This window comes from Primulina eburnea, chromosome 15, assembly GCF_022965805.1.
Source record: "Primulina eburnea isolate SZY01 chromosome 15, ASM2296580v1, whole genome shotgun sequence".
In the NCBI taxonomy this organism is placed as follows: domain Eukaryota; kingdom Viridiplantae; phylum Streptophyta; class Magnoliopsida; order Lamiales; family Gesneriaceae; genus Primulina; species Primulina eburnea.
Window position 1 is genome coordinate 3,994,949 of NC_133115.1, and position 20,094 is coordinate 4,015,042.

Sequence of the window (20,094 nt, forward strand, 5' to 3'; positions counted from 1 at the left end):
TACAAAAAAAAAATTAATAATTTTGTATAAAAAATAATATTTTTTAATAAATGAGATCGAGTTGAAGATCCGTCTTCCAAATTTAACACGACAATCTTATAACATTTTTGTGATGTAAAAGTTAAGTAGGTGGACATTTTGACTTCAACGGAGGATTAAAGTAGGAAATTGACTTACGATTATTAAATGTTTAAAAAAAGAAAAAGAAATTTCCTTCTACTTGTCTAGTGATTTGGTCAAGTTATTTAAAAAAATCAATTATTAAATATAGAAATAGTAAATATTAAGTATGTAACACGTTGCATTTCATTAAAATAATATGCCGTCAAATCAAGTCCACTGATCAACTTTTAGGCCCAATAACCCATATCTTAGTCCAGATTGAGTATTCGGCCCAGCCCATATTCCTGATATTCCCGCGAATATGATTACTTTGGCGGGAGCGAAGAAAGTGGAATCCTCCCATTTCCGCTTCTGCAGCTGCTGTGCGTGCGGAAACACCGCTACTGCGTGGTTTTGATTCTGTGTTGAGAGCGGGAGATGGAGGAGGTGGTGGAGGAGGAGTTCTCGGTGTGGAAGAAGAACACGCCGTTGTTGTACGACCTCGTTATCTGCCACTCCCTCGAGTGGCCGTCTCTCACGGTTCAGTGGTTGCCGTCGCTGTCGCAGTCCGGAGGCGGTGATCTGTCCGTTCATAAGTTGATTCTGGGGACGCACACTTCTGATGACGTACCCAACTTCCTCATGGTCGCGCATGCTTACCTTCCCCGAGACCCCACCTCTGCGATCGAAGTCGACCCCGATAATTCAGTTATTCCCAAGGCCGGTGATGTTTGAACGATGAATATATTATTGCGCTGGAATAAATGCATGCACAGAAGCTTTTGTGAACGTGTGTTTGTTTGTTTCTCTGGTTTCTACTTGTATATTTAGTTTATGTTTGTATGAGCGCCAACTGCTTGATTGAATGCGTGGCCAAATTTTTTTAGTCTGGTAAAGGTCAAGGGCTTATTTGAGTTTATATTCTTCATTAGCTAAGATGAAATTTGATTTTAGCACTCTAGTTAACTATTTTAATATATGCATCTGTCTTGTATGCAATGCTACAAAAAAATTTTTTTTTTATGCAGAGACAAAATTATTGAATAATTATTCATCGTTCTGTAATACTTAAATGTCAGCTGCATGCATTTTCTGTTAAAATTTTTGTTGTTTCATAGCTCGAAATATTTTTCGGTCTTTATTTTCATTTACCAAACCATTTCAATGGCAGATTGTGGGTTTATGGTACCATCTATCTGAGTTATTAAATTTTCCTCTTGGTGGTAAACCACAATCCTTACCGAAAGTGTTGAAGTAGATCATCTAGTGGCAAGTTGCTGACTCCAAAATATATTTCTAACTATAGGTAGAGATAGTTCAAAAGATACAAGTTGATGGAGAAGTGAACAGGGCCCGCTGCATGCCACAAAATGACGCAATAGTTGCTTCAAAGACAAATGGTACTGAAGTATATGTGTTCGACTGTACTAAGCAATTGTTGAATACCAGACATGGTTGTAGTGATCCTGACTTGAGATTGAAGGGACATGAAAAAGAAGGATATGGTTTATCATTTAGCCCTTCTAAAGAAGGATATCTTCTGAGTGGTTCAAATGATTGCAAAATTTGCTTGTGGGATATTTCTGCAATGCCTCAAGATAAAGTACTTGAAGCTAAATATATTTACGAGGTAACTTGTTGACTCTTTACTTTTCCTACTATCTTTGAGCAGCATATTTTTTTTTAACTTGAACTTTCAATTGGTTTTTAACTCCTAATTTTTCTTATAATTGACATAGGGCCACGATAATGTGGTTGAGGATGTGTCATGGCATTCCAAGAATGAAAATTTATTTGGGTCTGTGGGAGATGATTGCAAGCTAATGATATGGGACTTACGCTCAAACAAGTTCCAACACTCTGTTATTGTACACGAGAAAGAGGTGAAAGATTTTTTGCTGCATTTTTCTTTTGCAATTTGAATTTTTTCCTTATTTATCTAGCTTTCTAACTTGCCTCTTTTTATCCATCAAATTTTCAGGTCAACTATTTATCTTTCAATCCATTTAACGAGTGGGTTTTGGCCACTGCTTCCTCTGACACTACAGTTGGGCTGTTCGACATTCGGAACTTGAGTTCTCCACTGCATGCTCTCAGCAGTCATATGTATGTCCTTTTATTCCTTCGATTTTTATAGAAATAAGTTATGATCCAGCTTCTCCTACGTGGGAATTTTTTTTAAGTATAGTATTTTTCCTCAATTTCAAAATCCGGATTTAAAGATGTCTCGAAAATCGGTACATATTCTCTGACATACTTTCTTCCTAATGTAAAGGCAATTTCTATCGATGTGGTTTATTTTGCATACTGCATGGGTTTTTTTGGTTGGCCACTAAAGACAATTCTTGCTTGAAATCAACATTATTTACAGTCATTGCCTCGTGAAAAAATAGGATCAACTGAGTTATAGTAATAGTGAAAAAAAATCAATCAGCTTACACCCTTCATGAACTAGTGATAGTAAGCTGTAAGATGATGTGGAATCCTTGTGTTTTGGTTAAAGTAAATAGCTCAATTTGAAGATTTAGAATAATAATCTGAGCTTGTATTATGCACAATCACTGGACCTATTAAAAAACAACACAGCATACGATTATTGCAGTTGTTGGTCCTATAGAACTAGTGGTTTGTTCCCGTCTACCCTAAGTTGATTATGTTTAACAAGTAATAATGGTTTCCCCGTGAAAACAAACCCACTAATCTTCTCGAGTATGAAAAGCTAATGGCTACCATATATTTTGCATTTCATGCACAGGGAGGAGGTATTTCAGGTAGAATGGGATCCTAACCATGAAACTGTTCTTGCATCTTCTGCCGATGACAGGAGATTGATGGTTTGGGACATTAACAGGTACGCTTTATTAAGCATTTTACATTAATAGATCGCGGGTTATGTTTCTCGTGCTTCTTATCACTCACTTGTCTTGAGTCTTTATGTTTTTAGAGTGGGAGATGAGCAATTGGAAGGTGAAGCAGAAGATGGTCCTCCTGAGCTCCTCTTTTCTCATGGTGGTCACAAAGCGAAGATTTCCGACTTTTCATGGAACAAGAACCAGGCATGGGTAATTTCGAGTGTAGCAGAGGACAATACTGCTCAGGTGTGGCAGATGGCGGAAAGCATCTACCGAGATGAGGATGACATCCAAACCACAGATTGATCGTCCACATTTAGTTTGGGATAAGAAGTTTGTTGTATTATATGATTAATCGAAACCCGAAATCCAGATCACGACATTAGAACATAGAGCAGGCAGATTTGTCCTCCTCTTGGACAAATAGAAATACTAGAAGTCTGAAAACTTTTGGAAGTGAACGACATGGTCGTGATCCTCCAGTGAGTGAGTATGCTCCGTAGGATGTCGTTCCTTTTAATTCTTAAAAAGACCTTATCTCGTGGAATGTATTTTTTTCAAAGCCAAATGTTTTCGTGTCTAAATTGACACAAGCACAAAAACAAAACGATGCTCGCCATTTGATGAAAACTCTTCATTATGCAGTAGAGTCAGCGGTCAAGAGTGCAGATTTGTGCGCTTCGAAACGGATCAAGCTGTTAATTTTACTTCCACCACCGAGCAGATCACTTGGAATGACGATATATATATAAACAATTATTTTGCAGCAGAACTAAAACCAAACACTATAATAAACAAATATATATAAACTTTCTTAATTACTAGGCATGATCAATTGTAAGTCGAGATAGACGGTACTACAGGCAATATATATTTGTTTTATTTTTTCAGTATGAAAATAAACTTTCTTAATTGCCAGGCATGATCAATTTTCGAGCTTCAGATTTAGTTACGGTTTAAAAATATGACTGAAAAGAAAAATATGTAAGCTGAATCAAACAATGATAAAATCACTCGATGTCTTAAGATACACCAAGAAAAAAACAGAGTTTTCACGAACCCAAAATCTTGGTATCATCTTCCCCAATCTACAATCTGATCAACCCACTTCACAATGAAATGCAAATAAGAAACGAATATAAAGGAAATGCCTTGTACCCCTAATTAGGACTCTAAATAAAGCTCGTTTAGCTTAATATAAGAGAATCAAGAGCTGGGTTTCTAAAAATGGAAATGATGAAATTGAACTAATTCTCAGGGAAAAAAATGCATCCATCCACTTGAATCTTCAATTAGCCTTTGCATTACGTGCCCCTGATGAATAAACAAGAGAAAAGAGATTAATTTACAAGCACACAGGAGTGTCTTAGAGATTGAACGACGTGTGCAACACCAGTAAATATATGATTGTGAAGCAACGAGTGTTAAGTTGTAAGGGTTATTAAAGCTCGATCACTCTGCGGTTTCAATAAAAAAGAAAGAAGAAGCATGAAAAAATTCACCTCTTCTCCTTTTGTTGGTGGATGCATTGCCAATAGAAACACTGTCAACATTCCCGACTCCGAGCTTGGAGACCGTGTTCTGAACAGAATTATGAGTCCCCGAAGACCGAAGGCTGTCAGATACATAACCATCAAGATCTTTACTATTTAAAACATTCGTTTTGGGTCCGGGACCAAGACAATAATTATGATCGTTACACTGCATTTTACAAGGAGCCATCATATTCGTACTGAAAATGTTAGTGTTAGGAATGATGTCTTGATTCCTAGTGGTCTTCCTGTAAGGGAAAGATCCAATTTCTCCTTCAATCCTCCCCCGAATATCCACAAGCAAACACTTGAGCCTTGCAATCTCAGCCTCCAATGAATCTTGAACCTGCAGCCTCTTCATTAGCTGTTGATTCAAATCCTTCAATCTAACAACTTCATCCTCCAAAAACGATATTCGTGCCTTTTTCTTTTCCCGATACTTTCGTACAGCTTCACGATTACCTGAAGGGAATTTTTGAGCCTTGTCCACCCACTCTGCATTGTCACTGCTGGGCGCCTGAACATCACTAGAGGTTGGCATGATTTGAGTATGAACATGAATACAAGTGTGTGTGTGGGATTTATCAGGGCCAGATGGGTGGCAAGCATGAGCATGTGCGCAGGCTTGTGTTCGACCAAAAACATCAGTGCAGGCCTCTGTCCATCCAAGAGCCTCATCGCAAGCCGGTGTCGGACCAAGAAAATCATCTATATCAAAGGAGCAACTGCTCATGTCTAAGCACGGAGAAAAATGTTCGCTTGGGAAATCAAACTTCTCACCATCCATTTCTTTCGACAAGATTCTTCTTTTAAGCTAAGATCTTGATGCAATAACAACAACGCAACAAATTTCAGTGTCGCTAGAGTCAAAATACGGAATCTTATATCTCATTGGCTTTGGTATCCATTCCTTGTCGTATAAACTCAACAAAGCCCTAATAAAGTACAATCAACCATAATCATTTGGTGAAATAGCAGCAATGGCAAAAAAAAGTTACAGCTGATAAATTTTGAAGCAAAGACCGACTAATAAATTCTTGATTAAGGAAAAAAAAACATTAAACCTACGCACTTCAATTCAAACTACATTTAACCTCAAACCATATATATAATAATAATAACCCTGAAACCCAATAATTAATAAACCAAAAACAAATTTGTTCTACGGAAGGAGATTACGTTTCGATCACACATCTGCAAACATGCGTTCACAAAATAATTACTCCTAAATTTTAAAAATTGGCACGAACAAAAAAAAAGGGTAATCGAGAAGAAAAAGAAAAGAAAGAAGAAACTTACCGTCAACTAAGTACTCATTAAACAATAGAATTTCCAATGATTGAATCTTGAAACCGCAAAATAAGGCGGCGGGCAATTGGCGATTGAATTCTTCGACAGCGCTTTGGAGCTTTTTCTTGGAATATATGGAAGATGATTGGAACAGGTTGAGTTTATATTATATATTAGATAGGTTTTTATTTTGTTCAAGATTTAAAAACAAAAAATAGAGATTTATTGACATTTTTTATTTTATAGTGTAATTAGCGATCCCTTATCTTAAATAAAAATATCAAGAATTTCACTCACTCACTCAATATAACATAAACTCACCTATTAAAACATGGGAGAATTGGGAACCAGTACCCAAACCCAACTTAATTTGACTTCAACTCCCTGGTCAGAGAAAAATTGTTAATTTATACCAAAAACTACCCTTATGCTACCCTTATTCCTTGTTCAAATCTTAATTGATCCCTGCGCTTTCAAAATGGTATCAGAGCGAAAGGTTAATTTATTTCAAACACAGATTTTATTTTACCAAGTAACTAATTGTATGAGAAGGAGAATTTCGAAAAAATTATGAATCCGAACTTAGGTTCGAGAAAAATAATTTACAAGATCTATTCTAATATTTTGGAATACACACAAGTTTATCTAACCTTGGTTAGATATCAACAACAGAAAGAGAAACAGCAGCACCCTCAGGTAAAATCTCAGGTAAATTTATGATTCAGAACAATAAGTTTCTAGAGATAATACCCAATTCCTCTAAGCTCTCTTCAGATCTTAGAGAGATCCAGAAAACGGTACAAAATTATGACACTCTGCTATATTATGTACCTCAACGAGTTGAGAAAGTCCTAGAGAAACAAGAAGAAATTCTTGTACCCTTGAAGGACATTCAAACAAGAATTCAGAAACTAGAACAAAATTCAGGTTCTAGTAGAAGAACTTCAGGAGGATGGTTACTACCATCATTTGGTACCGAACCTTTGTTACATCAACAAGGGAAGGCCAAAGTGGTGTCAAAACCTTTGACTGAAGAAAAAAAGATGATCAATCTAATTAAGTCTGTCTCATAAAAGAAATTAATCTGATGACAACTTTAGAAAGGATTGGTCTGGAGGATCTACAAGAACTTGCGGAATCTTTCGCAAATTTCAAAGTAATAGATCTGAAGATGAACACATCAGTGGGTGAAACACCCCCTGCTATAACATGGTCATCTTCTCAAGAACCACCAAGGGAAAGTGTGGGATATCAGAATGTGAACATGAGAGAATCTCGATCTGATTTCCAAACTGGTGGAGGATCACACCCAACGGGAACAAGGGCAAGGAGAAATCAAATTCCTTTGCACCAAACACCTTATGGGAAAACTATTTTGGATCCTATACATCCTTACGGGGTTATGCTTAACCTTGATGTATTAGACTTCAAAAAAAGAGAAGATCTCATAGATGATTGGACATTTGCTATGAGAATTGCAGCAGGAACACGATCTCAACAAATAAGGATTCATTAAACTTTTGGAAATGAGTCTTATGGGATCAGTGAAAATTGCTTGGGACATGACCTCATTTGACATGAAGGAGTCAGTCCTAGCTGGTGAATCTCTTAGTGAGATTGCTGGGAAAATGGCTACCCTATTTAAAGCACACTTTATAGGGTAGACTATTTCAATAGTCAAGATACAGAGAAGAAGAAAAAATATCATCAAGCTCTATATAGTCTTGAATTACACGATATATGTTTGGTAGATGAATACATTATGTTATTCACTAAATATCGATGGAATTCAGGAGTAGAAGAAGATATAGATATGCAGCTTTTCTTCGCTAAAATGCCAAGCCCTTGGAGAGAAATGTTCATAAGGGAATACGTACCTGGTAATCCAGATACACTGGCAAGAAGAGCCTCTTTTCTCAAAGGAAAGTTGACAGAATGGTGCCATATGGCAGCATTACAAAAGAATTACAAACGCCTAAGGGGTATCAACAAAAGAACTCCTTTGTGTTGTAAGGAAAATGATCTTCGAACCATTATTGGAAGTAAACCACAGAAGCATAGGAGGAAAAGTTTTAAGACGCATCCTTATGCACGAAGTGGAAAAAGTTCTTGGAAACCAAGAACAGTATGGTCTAGACAGAAAGCCAGATCTTATAAATCTGGACAAAGAAGCGGACCAACAAGAAGTAGGATATCATCCCAAGCATCGAGTACATCTCGAAGCACAGGAAGAACACCTACAAAGAAAACTTTCAGAAGAGCTCATACTCGAGCCAATGAAAGTTTCAAGGATTGCAACTGCTGGACATGTGGAGCAAGATGTCATATTTCGACCAACTGTCCATAAAATGAAAAAAGAGGTATTAAACGCTTCGATCCTACCCCGGATATTGAAGAAGCAGTTTATTACCAAGATCTTATTCAAGTATACCGATTTGAGGACATTGCCTCAGAGGAAAGTATATATGAAGAAGAATAAGTTCTGAGTCAAGGAGAATCCGATGGAACTGAATCGGAATCCGACTGAGGACGAGGTGTTTCGACACGAAACACATGAGGATCTGTCTGGATTCTTTAGCCAGACAATAATCTCTAATAATATGGTCCAAAGGATCATGAGAGAAAATCCTAGCTTACAGAGATATCAAGGATTCTCTACAGGACAGGTAGAAAAGTTCTTAGGAAGTCTTGGCCTAAGAACAGAAAGCATCATCTTATCTATAAAGTTTCCAGAAGGGAATTGGCAATCTCAATGGAACTTACGGAGAAATAGAATGGAGATCCAGTTAATTCTTTCTGAAGAAATTAAGGAGGAATTACAAAAACTCAAGATAGAAGTAGCAAGGACTATGTCCTGGATTCATATTGGAGCAATCCAAATTATGATAAAGGCTACTTTCAAAGAAGGGATATATTCACCTATTGATATTGCTATATGCGATAAAAGAATGGGGAATCTACAAGATTCAGTGCTGGGAACAATCTCAGGAAATCTCTGCGCAGGAAAGATTGTAGGAGTAATATATCCAAGGATAGCCTACAACCTGGCAGATCGAGATTTCAGCCGAGCCTTGACATTACATCAAAATTTCAAGGAAAAACGGTTGATGAAAGAAGGTAATAGACCATATTCTATTACCTATCAAATTTCATATGCTCTATCTAATACACATCATTCTGAATTGTTTATTAGAAATGAGTTTATTGAAATCCCTGAGATATTTGGAAAAGTTGCTCAGGCAATTTATCCAGAAAGAGTTGAGTTTCCTTTAATACAGGAAACCGATATCCAAATACAAGACAAACCGATTCTACAAAGGAATCAAAGTCTTAGATTGGAATCAAGAAGACTATCTTTTCAAGGAGATAGAATTACGAGTTACAGGTGGGGAAAAACATCTGTTATAGAAACCCAACAAGAGCTGAAAAGTTTTTCTACGATAGGAAAACTTCGATGCCCAGAAGGGTGGAAGGAAATAGAAATAGTATTTGATATTACAAAACAAAGGAATCAATTTCCTTGTAATTAAATATATTATTTGGAACAACCTATGATAGGGACTTACCAAGAATTGATTAATATCGGAGAATTGGAAGTTCACATTCAAGGAATTCCACGGAAAGAATCAGACCGACTGATTCTTGGATTAGAGTTTCTCGAGGAACATAAACCTTGGAAACGTCTAGAGTATGGAATGGAATTTATGGCAGAGGATAAGATGTGGAAAGTCCAATGACCACAAGTCCATTCTCCATATACATTCCAGTAGGAATGTTGTATGAACAATACAAGGCATAATATTTTGCTGCTTATATTGATTCAGGTGCTGGAATATGTACAGCAAAACGAGGAATTTTTCCAAATAATCTGGAAGAAGAATTACCCAAGATTGCTGGAAGAGATTTTTCCAGAAGGATCTTAATCTTATGTAAAAGGATTAAGATAACAGAAATCATGATTGGCGTGCTGGGCAAACACCTTGGTACAAGGTTAAAACACCACCAATTTATTTTCATGATACATGAGCTGACATATTGATGTGAATCTTAACACGAATAAATAGCAAACACGATTAAAAATAAATCGCACCCTCTATTAAATTACGATAATAAGATTCGTATGTTTTCTCGATCTTTTGAATCAAGTATTGTTGTGTTATTCACCTCTAAACTACGAAAGTTTAGCAACAAATAAACACGGAATAACAATCGAAAATTAGAACGAACCTTCGAAGAACGATGCCTACGACAATCCGCACAAGAACGATCGACAAACGCCACAAAGTTATAAACTTTGATAAGTTTGATTTGATTTAACAAAGCTAAAGCCTTGAAAAGTTGAGAGAAAAATCTCACAAATTTGATAAACCCAAAATAATATGTGTATTGTGTGTTCAAAATTCGTCCATTATGTTTAAATATCAAAAGGATTACTAGAATCTAGTTTCCTAACAAAGCAAAACTCTAAAGAAGGAAATAAAATCGCGCAGAAAACACTAGACACGGACCCCGTGCAGACCTCCGTGTCCGGGTCCGTGTACATACTGTAAATAATCTTCAATCGGAAACAAGGGACACGGACCCCGTGCCTGGGTCTGTCTTCAGGTCCGTGCAGGCACTGGAAAAGCTCATCTCAGGTTGTAAAGGACACGGACCCCGTGTGTAGGTCCGTGTGCAGGTCCGTCCAGACTCGGTCAGCTCTCTCAATGCTTGAATGACATTCCGTTGGCCTCCAAACGTACTCCCATGCATCACGACCCCTTCAGGCTTGCTCATGACTCCTAGTAGTGCCTCCTTGAATCTCTTTAGTCGACCCCTCGTGATTGGTCCCTCCGGCAACTGCAAAGGATCCCATGCTTTCCTTGAGACGTCCACGTTCGCATCACATATTGTTAGGAAATAACTTCCTACAGATGTTCAAATCCTATACTCAAGAAAATGAGACTAGAAGATTAGTGTTCACAACACCCTGTGATCACAAAATAATAGTTTAGAGACTACGAGAGGCATTTTACAGAAAATTAGCCGATCCAGTTTCGCAGTAAGCGTGGTGATTCAGGACAACTTCTGAACTTAAAAATGAAGGATTCTAGACGGTTTGGAACAATGCTCCAGTTAAGAGCAGATCAAGTACTCCTACCAGAAGATATAGAATGCCTTAAGATAACTCTACAAACAAATGAAGTAGAGTTCGAATCTAAGGTATCATTGGAAGATGTCAAAAGGAGGATCACAGAAAATTACAATGAAGATCCCTTGGCATGGTGGGACAGAAATCAACTCAAAGCTTGCCTCAAGATTAAGGAAGGCAAAGAATATGAATTTGTCTGTTGCAAGCCTATCCCAATGAATATCATTGATCAAAGCGATATGCAGATTATAATCAAGAAACATTTGGACCTTGGCTTGATCAAAGCAGGTATGTCACCATATAGCAGTCCAGGTTTCCTTGTAAGAAACCATGGTGAGATAAAACGAGGAAAACCCAGATTGGTTATTAATTATCTAGAAATTAATAAAATTCTGGAGTTTGATGGGTATTTTATACCAAGCAGAGAACATCTAATCAGTTGCATACACAATGCAAAGGTATTCTCTAAATTTGATTGTAAGTCCGGATTTTATCAGATTCGGATGGAGGAAAGAAGCAAGAAATTCACAGCTTTCTCCACACCTCAAGGACATTATATTTGGGAAGTGTTACCAATGGGATTGGCTAACTCACCCCAGATATTTCAAAGAAAAATGAATAATCTTTTTAAAGATTATTTTAAGTTTATGTTTGTTTACATTGATGATGTTTTAATAGCATCTAAAGATATGAATGAACTTGTTAAGCATTTGGAGATTTTCTCTAATGTTTACTAGAAAGAAGGACTGATTTTATCTTAAAAGAAAGCAATCATTGCTACAAGGAAAATTGAATTCATCGGAATTGAAATCGATGAGTCAGGAATAATTCTGCAAGAACACATAGTAGAAAAGGTGCAGAATTTTCCAGAAAATCTCAAAGAGAAGAAACAACTTCAAAGTTTCTTAGGAGTTGTTAATTTTGCTGGGATGTTTATCAAAAACCTAGCAAAACACAAGAAAGTGTTCAGTCTCTATTGAAAAAAGATGCAAGGCTTATATGGACAAAAGAACACACAGAAGGACTTATCCATTTAAAGGAGGTTTGTAAAAATCTTCCAAAAATGGCTATTCCTCAAGACGAAGATGATCTGATATTATATACCGATGCTAGTGATAATTGGTGGGCAGCAGTTCTTACTAAGCTCACACCAGATGGAGAACAACCATGCTGATATTGCAGTGGGTTATTCTCAGAGGCAGAAGCCATCAGATGACATATCAATGAAAAGAAATTTTATGCAGTAAAAAGAGCTTTTGAAAAATGTTCATTATTTTTACTTGCAAATAAATTTACTTTAAAAGTTGATAACACACAGGTAAAAGCTTTCTTAAGGAATAGAATTGAGTCTAAACCTGAGAAGTACAAGATTATTAAGATGGCAGGCACTATGTCAGAATTATATTTTTGATATTGTGATAATAAAATCTCATGAAAATATTCTTGCAGATTTTTTAACAAGAGATGGACAGCGGTGATATCGATTCCATCATCAAGATACAGAGGCATTTGAGGGAACACTTGAAATGCTTCAAAACGAGTTTAACAAGCTAGTCGTAAACGCAGAAGTTGCGGGAAGACTACAACAAGCCGATAAAAGAGTTGTCTCTGATCGAATTACATGATGTTTACAGGCATATACTTAGTTATGGTCTGTAATGCAAAGGCCTATCCTCCAAGGCATTGAGAAGCCATTGGTTTCCCAAATGGAGAGTTTTCGAGTACATGACTCTATACCTGTAGCGGGGGAATCAAATACCCCTTGCACAAGTGTTAAGTCGGGATAATCACCAGATGAGTCGGCTGAAACAAAAATTGAGACTCCTGATCCTTATCTTGAGTCATCAAGTCAACCCTTCACCTCGGGGATTGAAGAGGAAGAGATCAACCTTAGGCCTCGTATTGACAAAGACAAATCTAAGGTTGGTATTAATGAAGTTACAATTTCTCCATTTCAGGTTTACCAACAGAACTAGGAGAAATTAAAAACAAGAATTGGTATTAACTCAGCCACCAATAGGGTTGATGTTTCAGGGAAATATCCTAGGGTATGGATGAAACCTAATTCCTATCCTAAGGAGGTCAAAGCTTTGTATGAATCCGGGGCTCTCGCCTCAGTTTATACTACATCACCCAGCTTTCCGGAAATCTCAGGTTTACCAAAGTGGATCCAGGAAGCTATTCACGAGACTTGGGCGAATAATGATTATTTGTCCAGAGGAGATGTTTTGGAGCTATACTTTTTCAGTGCAGCACCAGAATCGACAGGGAAAGGTTCTCACGAAGCCTTTCATTTCATCAAGTTAAGGAGGCCAGATTCAAATATTCAAAAATTTATCAAGGATCCTCCAACAGAAGAAACACCCCTGGTTGCTTCAATTACTGAAGATGATATTTCTACCAGAAGAGCTTGGGGTTTATAGGTCTGTCTCACTGAGATGGACAAAGTCAAGTTTCGTTCAAATTTTATAATCATTCAGTGAACGGATCATTCCTGTTAAATACCATGATAGGAAAAACAACAAGTTTTGCAGAAGATTTTTTCGAGAAAAAGAGAAATCTTTTGTGGAACAGCAAGCTGTCGGCCAGTAAAGAAACTCGCCGAAAATTCTGTAACATGGTACACATAGGAAGATGGTCAGAAAACATCTGCCTTGAATGCCAAAACCAGAAGGAACCTGAATTCGGTAAAGGATTCAAACCGAGATCTGATCGGAAACACTTTACCGACACAAGCACAAGTGGGGATGAACCACATTCACGTTTTCCTCGAGGACTCCGAAAGCCAAAGATTCCTCGACAAAGTTAAAAGAACAGGTGAGCATCCCACCAAGAAAAGAAGGACCACGATGTGAAAAATCATGTGAGTGGAATTCAAGGACCACCAATAATAGGTGGAAAAGGACAATGAACATTGAATACCTAATTTAAAAAGGAAATCCAATGAATAAAAGCAAGACAACTGGTCCCAAAATTTTATCTATAAATAAGAACGAATGGAACCAGTAAAACACACTCAAACAAAACTTGAAGATGTATCGGCTATATCTAAAAGTTTTGAAAAAGAGAATCAGTTATAAGAGAAAAGAAGCAGAGGCTCTTAAATGGCTGGTTCAGCGGTTTCAGGAGAAAGAAGATCAGATCACCGCAGATCTCCTACATACTCATCGACACTGGTTTCTCAAAGAAATAAAAGAAGATGAGAAGCTAATTTCTAAACTAATAATCTAGAAGAAGACAAGTCAAAAAGGGACCACTCAACCACTACATGGTCCATATGCAAGCTGTAAAGGCTTATAAAGATTTGAAGTCCGAGTTTCAAATCCGAAGAAGCCTTCTATAAATAAGAAAGCAAAAGGAAGATGAAGGCATCGATCAACCTCTTCATTTTGCTTCAAAACATTTGTAATATTTCTCTTTCAAGTTTATGTGTGTAGTGAATTCAGCTAGTGTAAGTAGCTAAACAAGTTTCTCCTCCTCTACAGGAGGTTACTATGTATTAATAAATGTTATGTGTTTGAATAAAGAGATCTTTGTTCTTAGCCTCTCTCATGTATTATTTTTAAAATTTTATCTTTTACTGTACACTCTAAGGTAGGAAGCGAATTAGAGTTGTACCAAGTACTGCTGAAGGAATCTGCTTAGGAACCATCGGTTGCGATCGCAGTGGTTGGACTGTGAGGAGCAGTTCATAAAATCCGGTGGATATAACCCGGTGGTACTCTGGTCAAAAAGATATAAGATTTAGTTTATTTTACGGAAGCATGATGGGCCATTATTTAAAATAAAATCAATTATTTAAAATAAAGAATAAGGATATTTGGGGAAATGGGGAGTAAAAAGAAAGATGGTGGGGCTTTAGGTATTGAACCACAATTTCCCCTTAAAACATTTCTTTGCTCGCGAAAGACAAATATAATTTTATTTTATATCTTAATAGATAAATTATAATAATACCAAATATAGTATATTTTAAGATATTTATCAATAAATAGTAAAATAATATTATGTTTTTCTATCTATATCATTATGCTTCCGTAATATAAACTAAACATTGTATCTCTTTGATCAAGTATCCATCTGGTTTTATAGATTGCTCCTCACAACCTAACCATGCAGTCACAAAAAATGACTCCTGAAATAGATCCATTCAACAATGCTTCGTACAACCATATATCATTTACTACATCATGATATATAGTAAATAAGATTGATTTGAAAATAATATATGATAGAGACAGAAAGTCATGATTATTTTATTCAAACAAAAAAAATATTATTAAATAGTAACTTCTTGTAGAGGAAGATAAATGTGTTTAGCTAGTTATTGTAGTTGTAATTACAATACACATAAACTGAAAAGAAATATTATAAATTATATTTTGAAAGAAAATGAAGATGTTGAATGATTCCTTCGTCTTCTTTCTGCTTTGATATTTGTAGAAGCTCTTTCGAATATGAAACACTTACTTCAAATTTGTGAATTATTTTGTTTGACAGTTGTGACCGACAACATTTTGTGATATGTGGTCCTCTCAAACCACTAGTCAGTGGTTCGTTGTTTTGTGATGGTTGAGTGGATCATTCTCTACTACTGGAGTTGATGGATCACATGTCTTCTTTATTTTGTCGGGGAATATTTTGCTTTTGTATTGTCTCCGAGGAAAACATGACTCGTGTGGTATTTTGCTACTTGGACTTGTCTCCGCATTATGTTTTGGTCAAATCTGGGCCGAATATCATTCCCGAATTTCGGTTCTTTCTGGTCCGAATTTCGGACATATTTCATGTGACCATCTATCTTTTCACATGTGTCATGATACAGAATTTTGGGTGAGTTTCTTTACTCCCCGATAGTTTGCTATTCCACATAAGATTTTATTTCTTTTCAAGAGATACTATGTTATCATATGTCCAAAACAAGCTTAATCGTCATTTTATTTTTTTAAAATCTGATACTAATTTATTGATAATTAGGAAAAATGTTCAGAACAAAAGTTGTATATCATGAAAAAGACAAATCTCTAGTAAAAAATGGCTGTTTCTTATAGATTTATTTTTACAATTAATGCTTTAGTTTATGTGCATATTCATACCTTTTACTTTAAAAAAAGGAAATAAAAGAAGAAATTTTCTCATCTTCTTACTCAAATAAAATTGAAAAAATTAATCCCTAAAAAATTAAATAAAAGATATTATTTAAGCCAATTTGAATATATTCATTTAATGCTTAAAGAATGCAAATCATAAATGGTCATTGCATATATGGGGACTCTTCCTAAAACATTGCAGCAAAATCCCCTTTCGGCTACAGATGAAACCACCTCATTCTTGGGTGCAATCTTATTTATGTTTTCACTCATATATACAAAGAAATGCCAAAAAAATTGAAAAAAATAAAATCCTACTCTAAACTTGATGATCTACTCCATCTTTACTTCAAATATTCACCAACTGAATGAGGACTGCTTTGATCCAGACTGCTGAATGAAGTTGAGTAGTCATTCACATCAAGAAATGCAAGACTTAAATGGGATTCTGCACTTGAATCTGGATAAACTTCATCATCGTCGTGATTTTCTGAATAATCGTGCAGTTTTAGCCCGTTCATACATTCTTCGTCTCCTTTGAGGATCTTTAGTATCTGAAATAATCAACAAAGAATAAGGACAATAATCTTAAGACTGACTGAACAGTGGATCCAAAAATTCTTGTACTGGCGGCAACATGGAGAAGACAGAAAATGGATTCTGAGAATGAAGTTTACAGTTCAAAAAATCTGCACATCGAATTAAAAATTTTATTATTTGAGGAGGGCGTTTTCCCTCCAATGGATCTGAACCTGATGGTAGAGATGCCAAAGAGTACCATACCTGACACATTTTGGGACGCAGGCGTGCTGCTTGAGTTAGGCATAAGGTTGCTGTCAGAGCCATTCTTTGCATTTGAATCTCATTGATATTGCCATCCAAATTTGGGTCCAATATGCTCTTGAAATCGCCATTTTCTAGTTTGGGTTTTGCCTAAAAGCGAAAAAGTAATTTATATAATGCTCAGAAAAACTTAAAAACAGAGCAAATTTCAGTAAGATATCTATGCGTGTTCTTGGTTCTTACCCACATCACCAAGCTTTCTTGATCCTTTGAAATCTCAAGTCCAATAGGTTTCCTTCCGGATAACAATTCTAGTAGAACGACACCGAAAGCATATACATCAATCTTGTCACTTACTTTGCCATACATAAAATACTCCGGAGCAAGATAGCCAAATGTTCCGACTACATCACTATCTGTCAAGAAAGATGCCTTTGTAGGTCCCCAAATAGCCAATCCAAAGTCACTCAACTATTGGAAAAACAAAATATTGGCGCTAATAAACTTTTTAATTACTTGTAAAAATGAAAAGTTTTCTACACCAAGTTATGCCGGAGTACCTGTGGTTCTAATTCTTCGGTGAGAAGAATATTCGATGATTTAACATCTCTGTGAATAACGGGCCTTTGACATTCATTGTGCAAGTAATTTAGTGCTTCAGCAATTCCAAAAGCTATTTTAAATCTTACTGCCCATGAGAGTACTGAACCTCTCGTTCCATCAATACCTGATCCAAATCTCAGATATTAGTTGGAGTTCATGTAATTTTTTTTAGAATCAAGTTCCCCATTCACGTTTAACTTACCATGTAGATTCTCTTCCAAATTCCCTTTGGACAAAAGATCATAAATAGATACGAGATTGCTACTGCTTTCTACGCATATACCAAGCAAAGGTGTGATTCTTTCGTGCTTCACTGTGGTCATTATGTCAAACTCCAGTATAAAATCCTTCCACGCCTCTTCTGAAGATTGCAATACCTTTATTGCAACAGGTTTACCTTCAGGAAGAACCCCTTTATACACACTGTTACTTCCACCTTTACCAATCAAATTTTCTGTATTTATCCATACAAACATAGAAAAAGTGAGCCCAAAATGCAAAAGACATTAAAAGAAGAAGAAGAACTTCTGTTTTAAAAAAGCTACCTAAGGAGAATCCCGAAGTAGATTTCTGGATAAAATCATGGCTGAAAACTTTGCAGGACGCTGAATTTCGGTCGAGTATAAGTACCAAATCTCTCGGCAGCTCTTGCTGATGTGCTAATTGGTCCGGAGATCGGTGAGGTAAGTTCATTACCCACTGCACTACTGACATTTCTCTTGCTTCAAGTGCTGGTTGAGTTACTGAACTAGCTGTTTGGAGCAGAGGCCAACCAGGTCTTTCTTTCGTAAAATCCTCCACCGGCAAAGAAATTAAACTCAAGGAGCTTCTCCTTAGTTTTGAAACAGCGCTAACAATATCATCCTCTTTTCCATCATAACTAAGCCTGCTCGTTTCCGACATCTCAGATTCTCCAAACTCTGACAGATAATCTTGGAATGTATGGCAGCTTTTTTTAAAATAAAAACTTGGTTTTGGATCGTCACCAGGACCTGCAGAACAATCATAATATGTTCAGATTCCTGTTTAAAGCCAAACTGAATTGCATTCAATTTTGAAGAAAACAACAGACCTTCAAGGTGACCCATTGAACACCTGTTGAACACAACTTTACCATTGTGTATTGCCATAACCTCTGTGCTTTGAGGCAGCCGTTTTGCACAATATTTAGCAATTGAATTCCACCCCCTTAAAAAAAAGAGAAAAAAAACAGATATACTTTTAACACAGAATTACATGGAAAATACAAAGAATAAAAAAAGAAAGAAAGAAACATAGCAAAAAACCCAAAACTACTCACCCCAAAGCATTGTGCTTAGTTATCCCCACTATTACAGCAGTTGCAGCAAGTTTCTTAGCTTCTCTCACCAAAACTTTCCTGATTGAATTCCCTTTAACTACGTCAGAACACAGAGAAACCTGATACAGAATCACCATACAATATGAAGAATTAGTAAAAGGTGGAAAGAAACATCACAACACGGAATCAGTGTCGGCCCTTTTGCTTTATCCTCCCAATGAAGTTATCAATATCCAATAAAATGAAATATTATACAAAACAATGTGCTGCAAACATTAGAAAACTGAAACTAACCTGCCTTCTATCGCACAGACCTCGATAGTCTTCCAAATAATCATCCACCGCAGCTTTCTGTTTCGAAATGCAATCTGAAACCAAGAATTCGGTTCAGTTATCACACAAATCCTACACTGTACTGAAACACGAAAAGTTTCACAAAGACATGCTGTTTAGCTCCATTGTTGTTACCAGAATTTCTGCAGACATGAACAGCAACAACGTTATCTCCAGAATCAGCCACTTTCACAACTGCCCAATCCAGCAATTCTTGAGTATGTTCATCACATCGAATTCCCACAACCACATTCTTCCTCCCCAAATTCAACCGCATTTCTCCTTTAGTTTCTTGATCAAAGAGTACTAACAAAACATCCCCAAGCTCTTTCTCTCATTCAAACATGTGCTATAAACATGGAATACTTTAGGCCTTCTTTGAATGGCACACACTCCAGACGACGGAGAAAAAAAGGTATTGCTGTTCAAGTGGAAAGGGCTCTCATTTCTTGAAATCATGAAGCATACCCGTCATTATAAACCATCCCCAGTAACATAAAAAACAAATAACATAATCCAAAACTCCAGTTCTAAAGCCACGCATTGAAAAAATAAAATTGTAAATTAAAACCCAGCAAGAAACCTACTCGCCCTTTTAAAATACAAGTTGAATTTTCGCAAAAATCAAGAATAACCCGACAACAGGAGCTTACCTAAAGCCATCACCAATTATATTAAAAATCAAGAAAAGACCGCCAAAGATCAAAGATGGACCTACTTTTAACTAACAAACAATTTAAAATTCAAAGGTGGCGGATTAGGTGGTAAAAAATAATAAAAAAATCCTTCGTAAACACGTAAATTTTACGTATGCTCCGGAAAAATAACAAAGTAAAATAAAGGCCATTGTAAGATAACACGAAGGATCCTGGGAGCCAAGGGGTTTATGTATGTGAGTGGTCTCATATGATATGTCTCATTACGTGAGATCGATCAACTCTACTCGTATTTGAGATAAAAAGTTATACTCTTAGCATAAAAAATAATATTTTTTCATGAGTGACTCAAATAAAAGATCTTCTCACAAATACAACATGTGAGACCGTCTCAAACAAATTTTTGCTTATGTCCTGTACAG

At 36.4% G+C, this 20,094-nt stretch overlaps 3 protein-coding genes across 3 annotated transcripts; 1 reads left to right on the forward strand and 2 right to left on the reverse strand.

Annotated features, from left to right (window-relative positions):
• Window positions 1-433: 433 nt before the first annotated feature.
• On the forward strand, window positions 434-3,520 carry LOC140814840 (WD-40 repeat-containing protein MSI2-like). Its single transcript, XM_073173932.1, has 6 exons — window positions 434-826; window positions 1,413-1,732; window positions 1,842-1,985; window positions 2,084-2,208; window positions 2,858-2,953; window positions 3,047-3,520. The coding sequence occupies exons 1-6, from the start codon at window positions 541-543 to the stop codon at window positions 3,258-3,260; spliced, it is 1,185 nt and encodes a 394-aa protein (XP_073030033.1). The 5' UTR covers window positions 434-540; the 3' UTR covers window positions 3,261-3,520.
• A 419-nt stretch (window positions 3,521-3,939) lies between these two features.
• LOC140814987 (basic leucine zipper 23-like) lies at window positions 3,940-5,959 on the reverse strand. The gene is made up of 3 exons (XM_073174080.1): window positions 5,786-5,959; window positions 4,457-5,421; window positions 3,940-4,268 (listed from the first exon to the last, which is right to left on the reverse strand). The coding sequence occupies exons 2-3, from the start codon at window positions 5,271-5,273 to the stop codon at window positions 4,243-4,245; spliced, it is 843 nt and encodes a 280-aa protein (XP_073030181.1). The 5' UTR covers window positions 5,274-5,421; window positions 5,786-5,959; the 3' UTR covers window positions 3,940-4,242.
• Window positions 5,960-16,114: 10,155 nt separating this feature from the next.
• On the reverse strand, window positions 16,115-19,866 carry LOC140814714 (protein kinase STUNTED-like). The gene is made up of 10 exons (XM_073173788.1): window positions 19,152-19,866; window positions 18,978-19,051; window positions 18,684-18,802; window positions 18,456-18,571; window positions 17,929-18,375; window positions 17,586-17,837; window positions 17,341-17,507; window positions 17,024-17,251; window positions 16,781-16,930; window positions 16,115-16,551 (listed from the first exon to the last, which is right to left on the reverse strand). Exons 1-10 carry the CDS (start codon window positions 19,291-19,293, stop codon window positions 16,342-16,344), a joined length of 1,905 nt encoding a protein of 634 aa, XP_073029889.1. The 5' UTR covers window positions 19,294-19,866; the 3' UTR covers window positions 16,115-16,341.
• Window positions 19,867-20,094: the final 228 nt, after the last annotated feature.

Excerpts from the sequence above, each read along its gene's own strand:
- LOC140814840 (XM_073173932.1), top strand. The coding sequence starts at position 541 with ATGGAGGAGGTGGTGGAGGAGGAGTTCTCGGTGTGGAAGAAGAACACG. Across the intron at positions 1,986-2,083 it reads TTATTGTACACGAGAAAGAG|GTCAACTATTTATCTTTCAA; the intron begins GTGAAAGATTTT and ends TCAAATTTTCAG. Across the intron at positions 2,209-2,857 it reads CATGCTCTCAGCAGTCATAT|GGAGGAGGTATTTCAGGTAG; the intron begins GTATGTCCTTTT and ends TTTCATGCACAG.
- LOC140814987 (XM_073174080.1), bottom strand. The coding sequence starts at position 5,273 with ATGGATGGTGAGAAGTTTGATTTCCCAAGCGAACATTTTTCTCCGTGC. Across the intron at positions 4,269-4,456 it reads CACCAACAAAAGGAGAAGAG|GGGCACGTAATGCAAAGGCT; the intron begins GTGAATTTTTTC and ends TTTATTCATCAG.
- LOC140814714 (XM_073173788.1), bottom strand. The coding sequence starts at position 19,293 with ATGCGGTTGAATTTGGGGAGGAAGAATGTGGTTGTGGGAATTCGATGT. Across the intron at positions 17,252-17,340 it reads CCGAAGAATTAGAACCACAG|TTGAGTGACTTTGGATTGGC; the intron begins GTACTCCGGCAT and ends TTTTTCCAATAG. Across the intron at positions 16,931-17,023 it reads AAGAAAGCTTGGTGATGTGG|GCAAAACCCAAACTAGAAAA; the intron begins GTAAGAACCAAG and ends TTTCGCTTTTAG.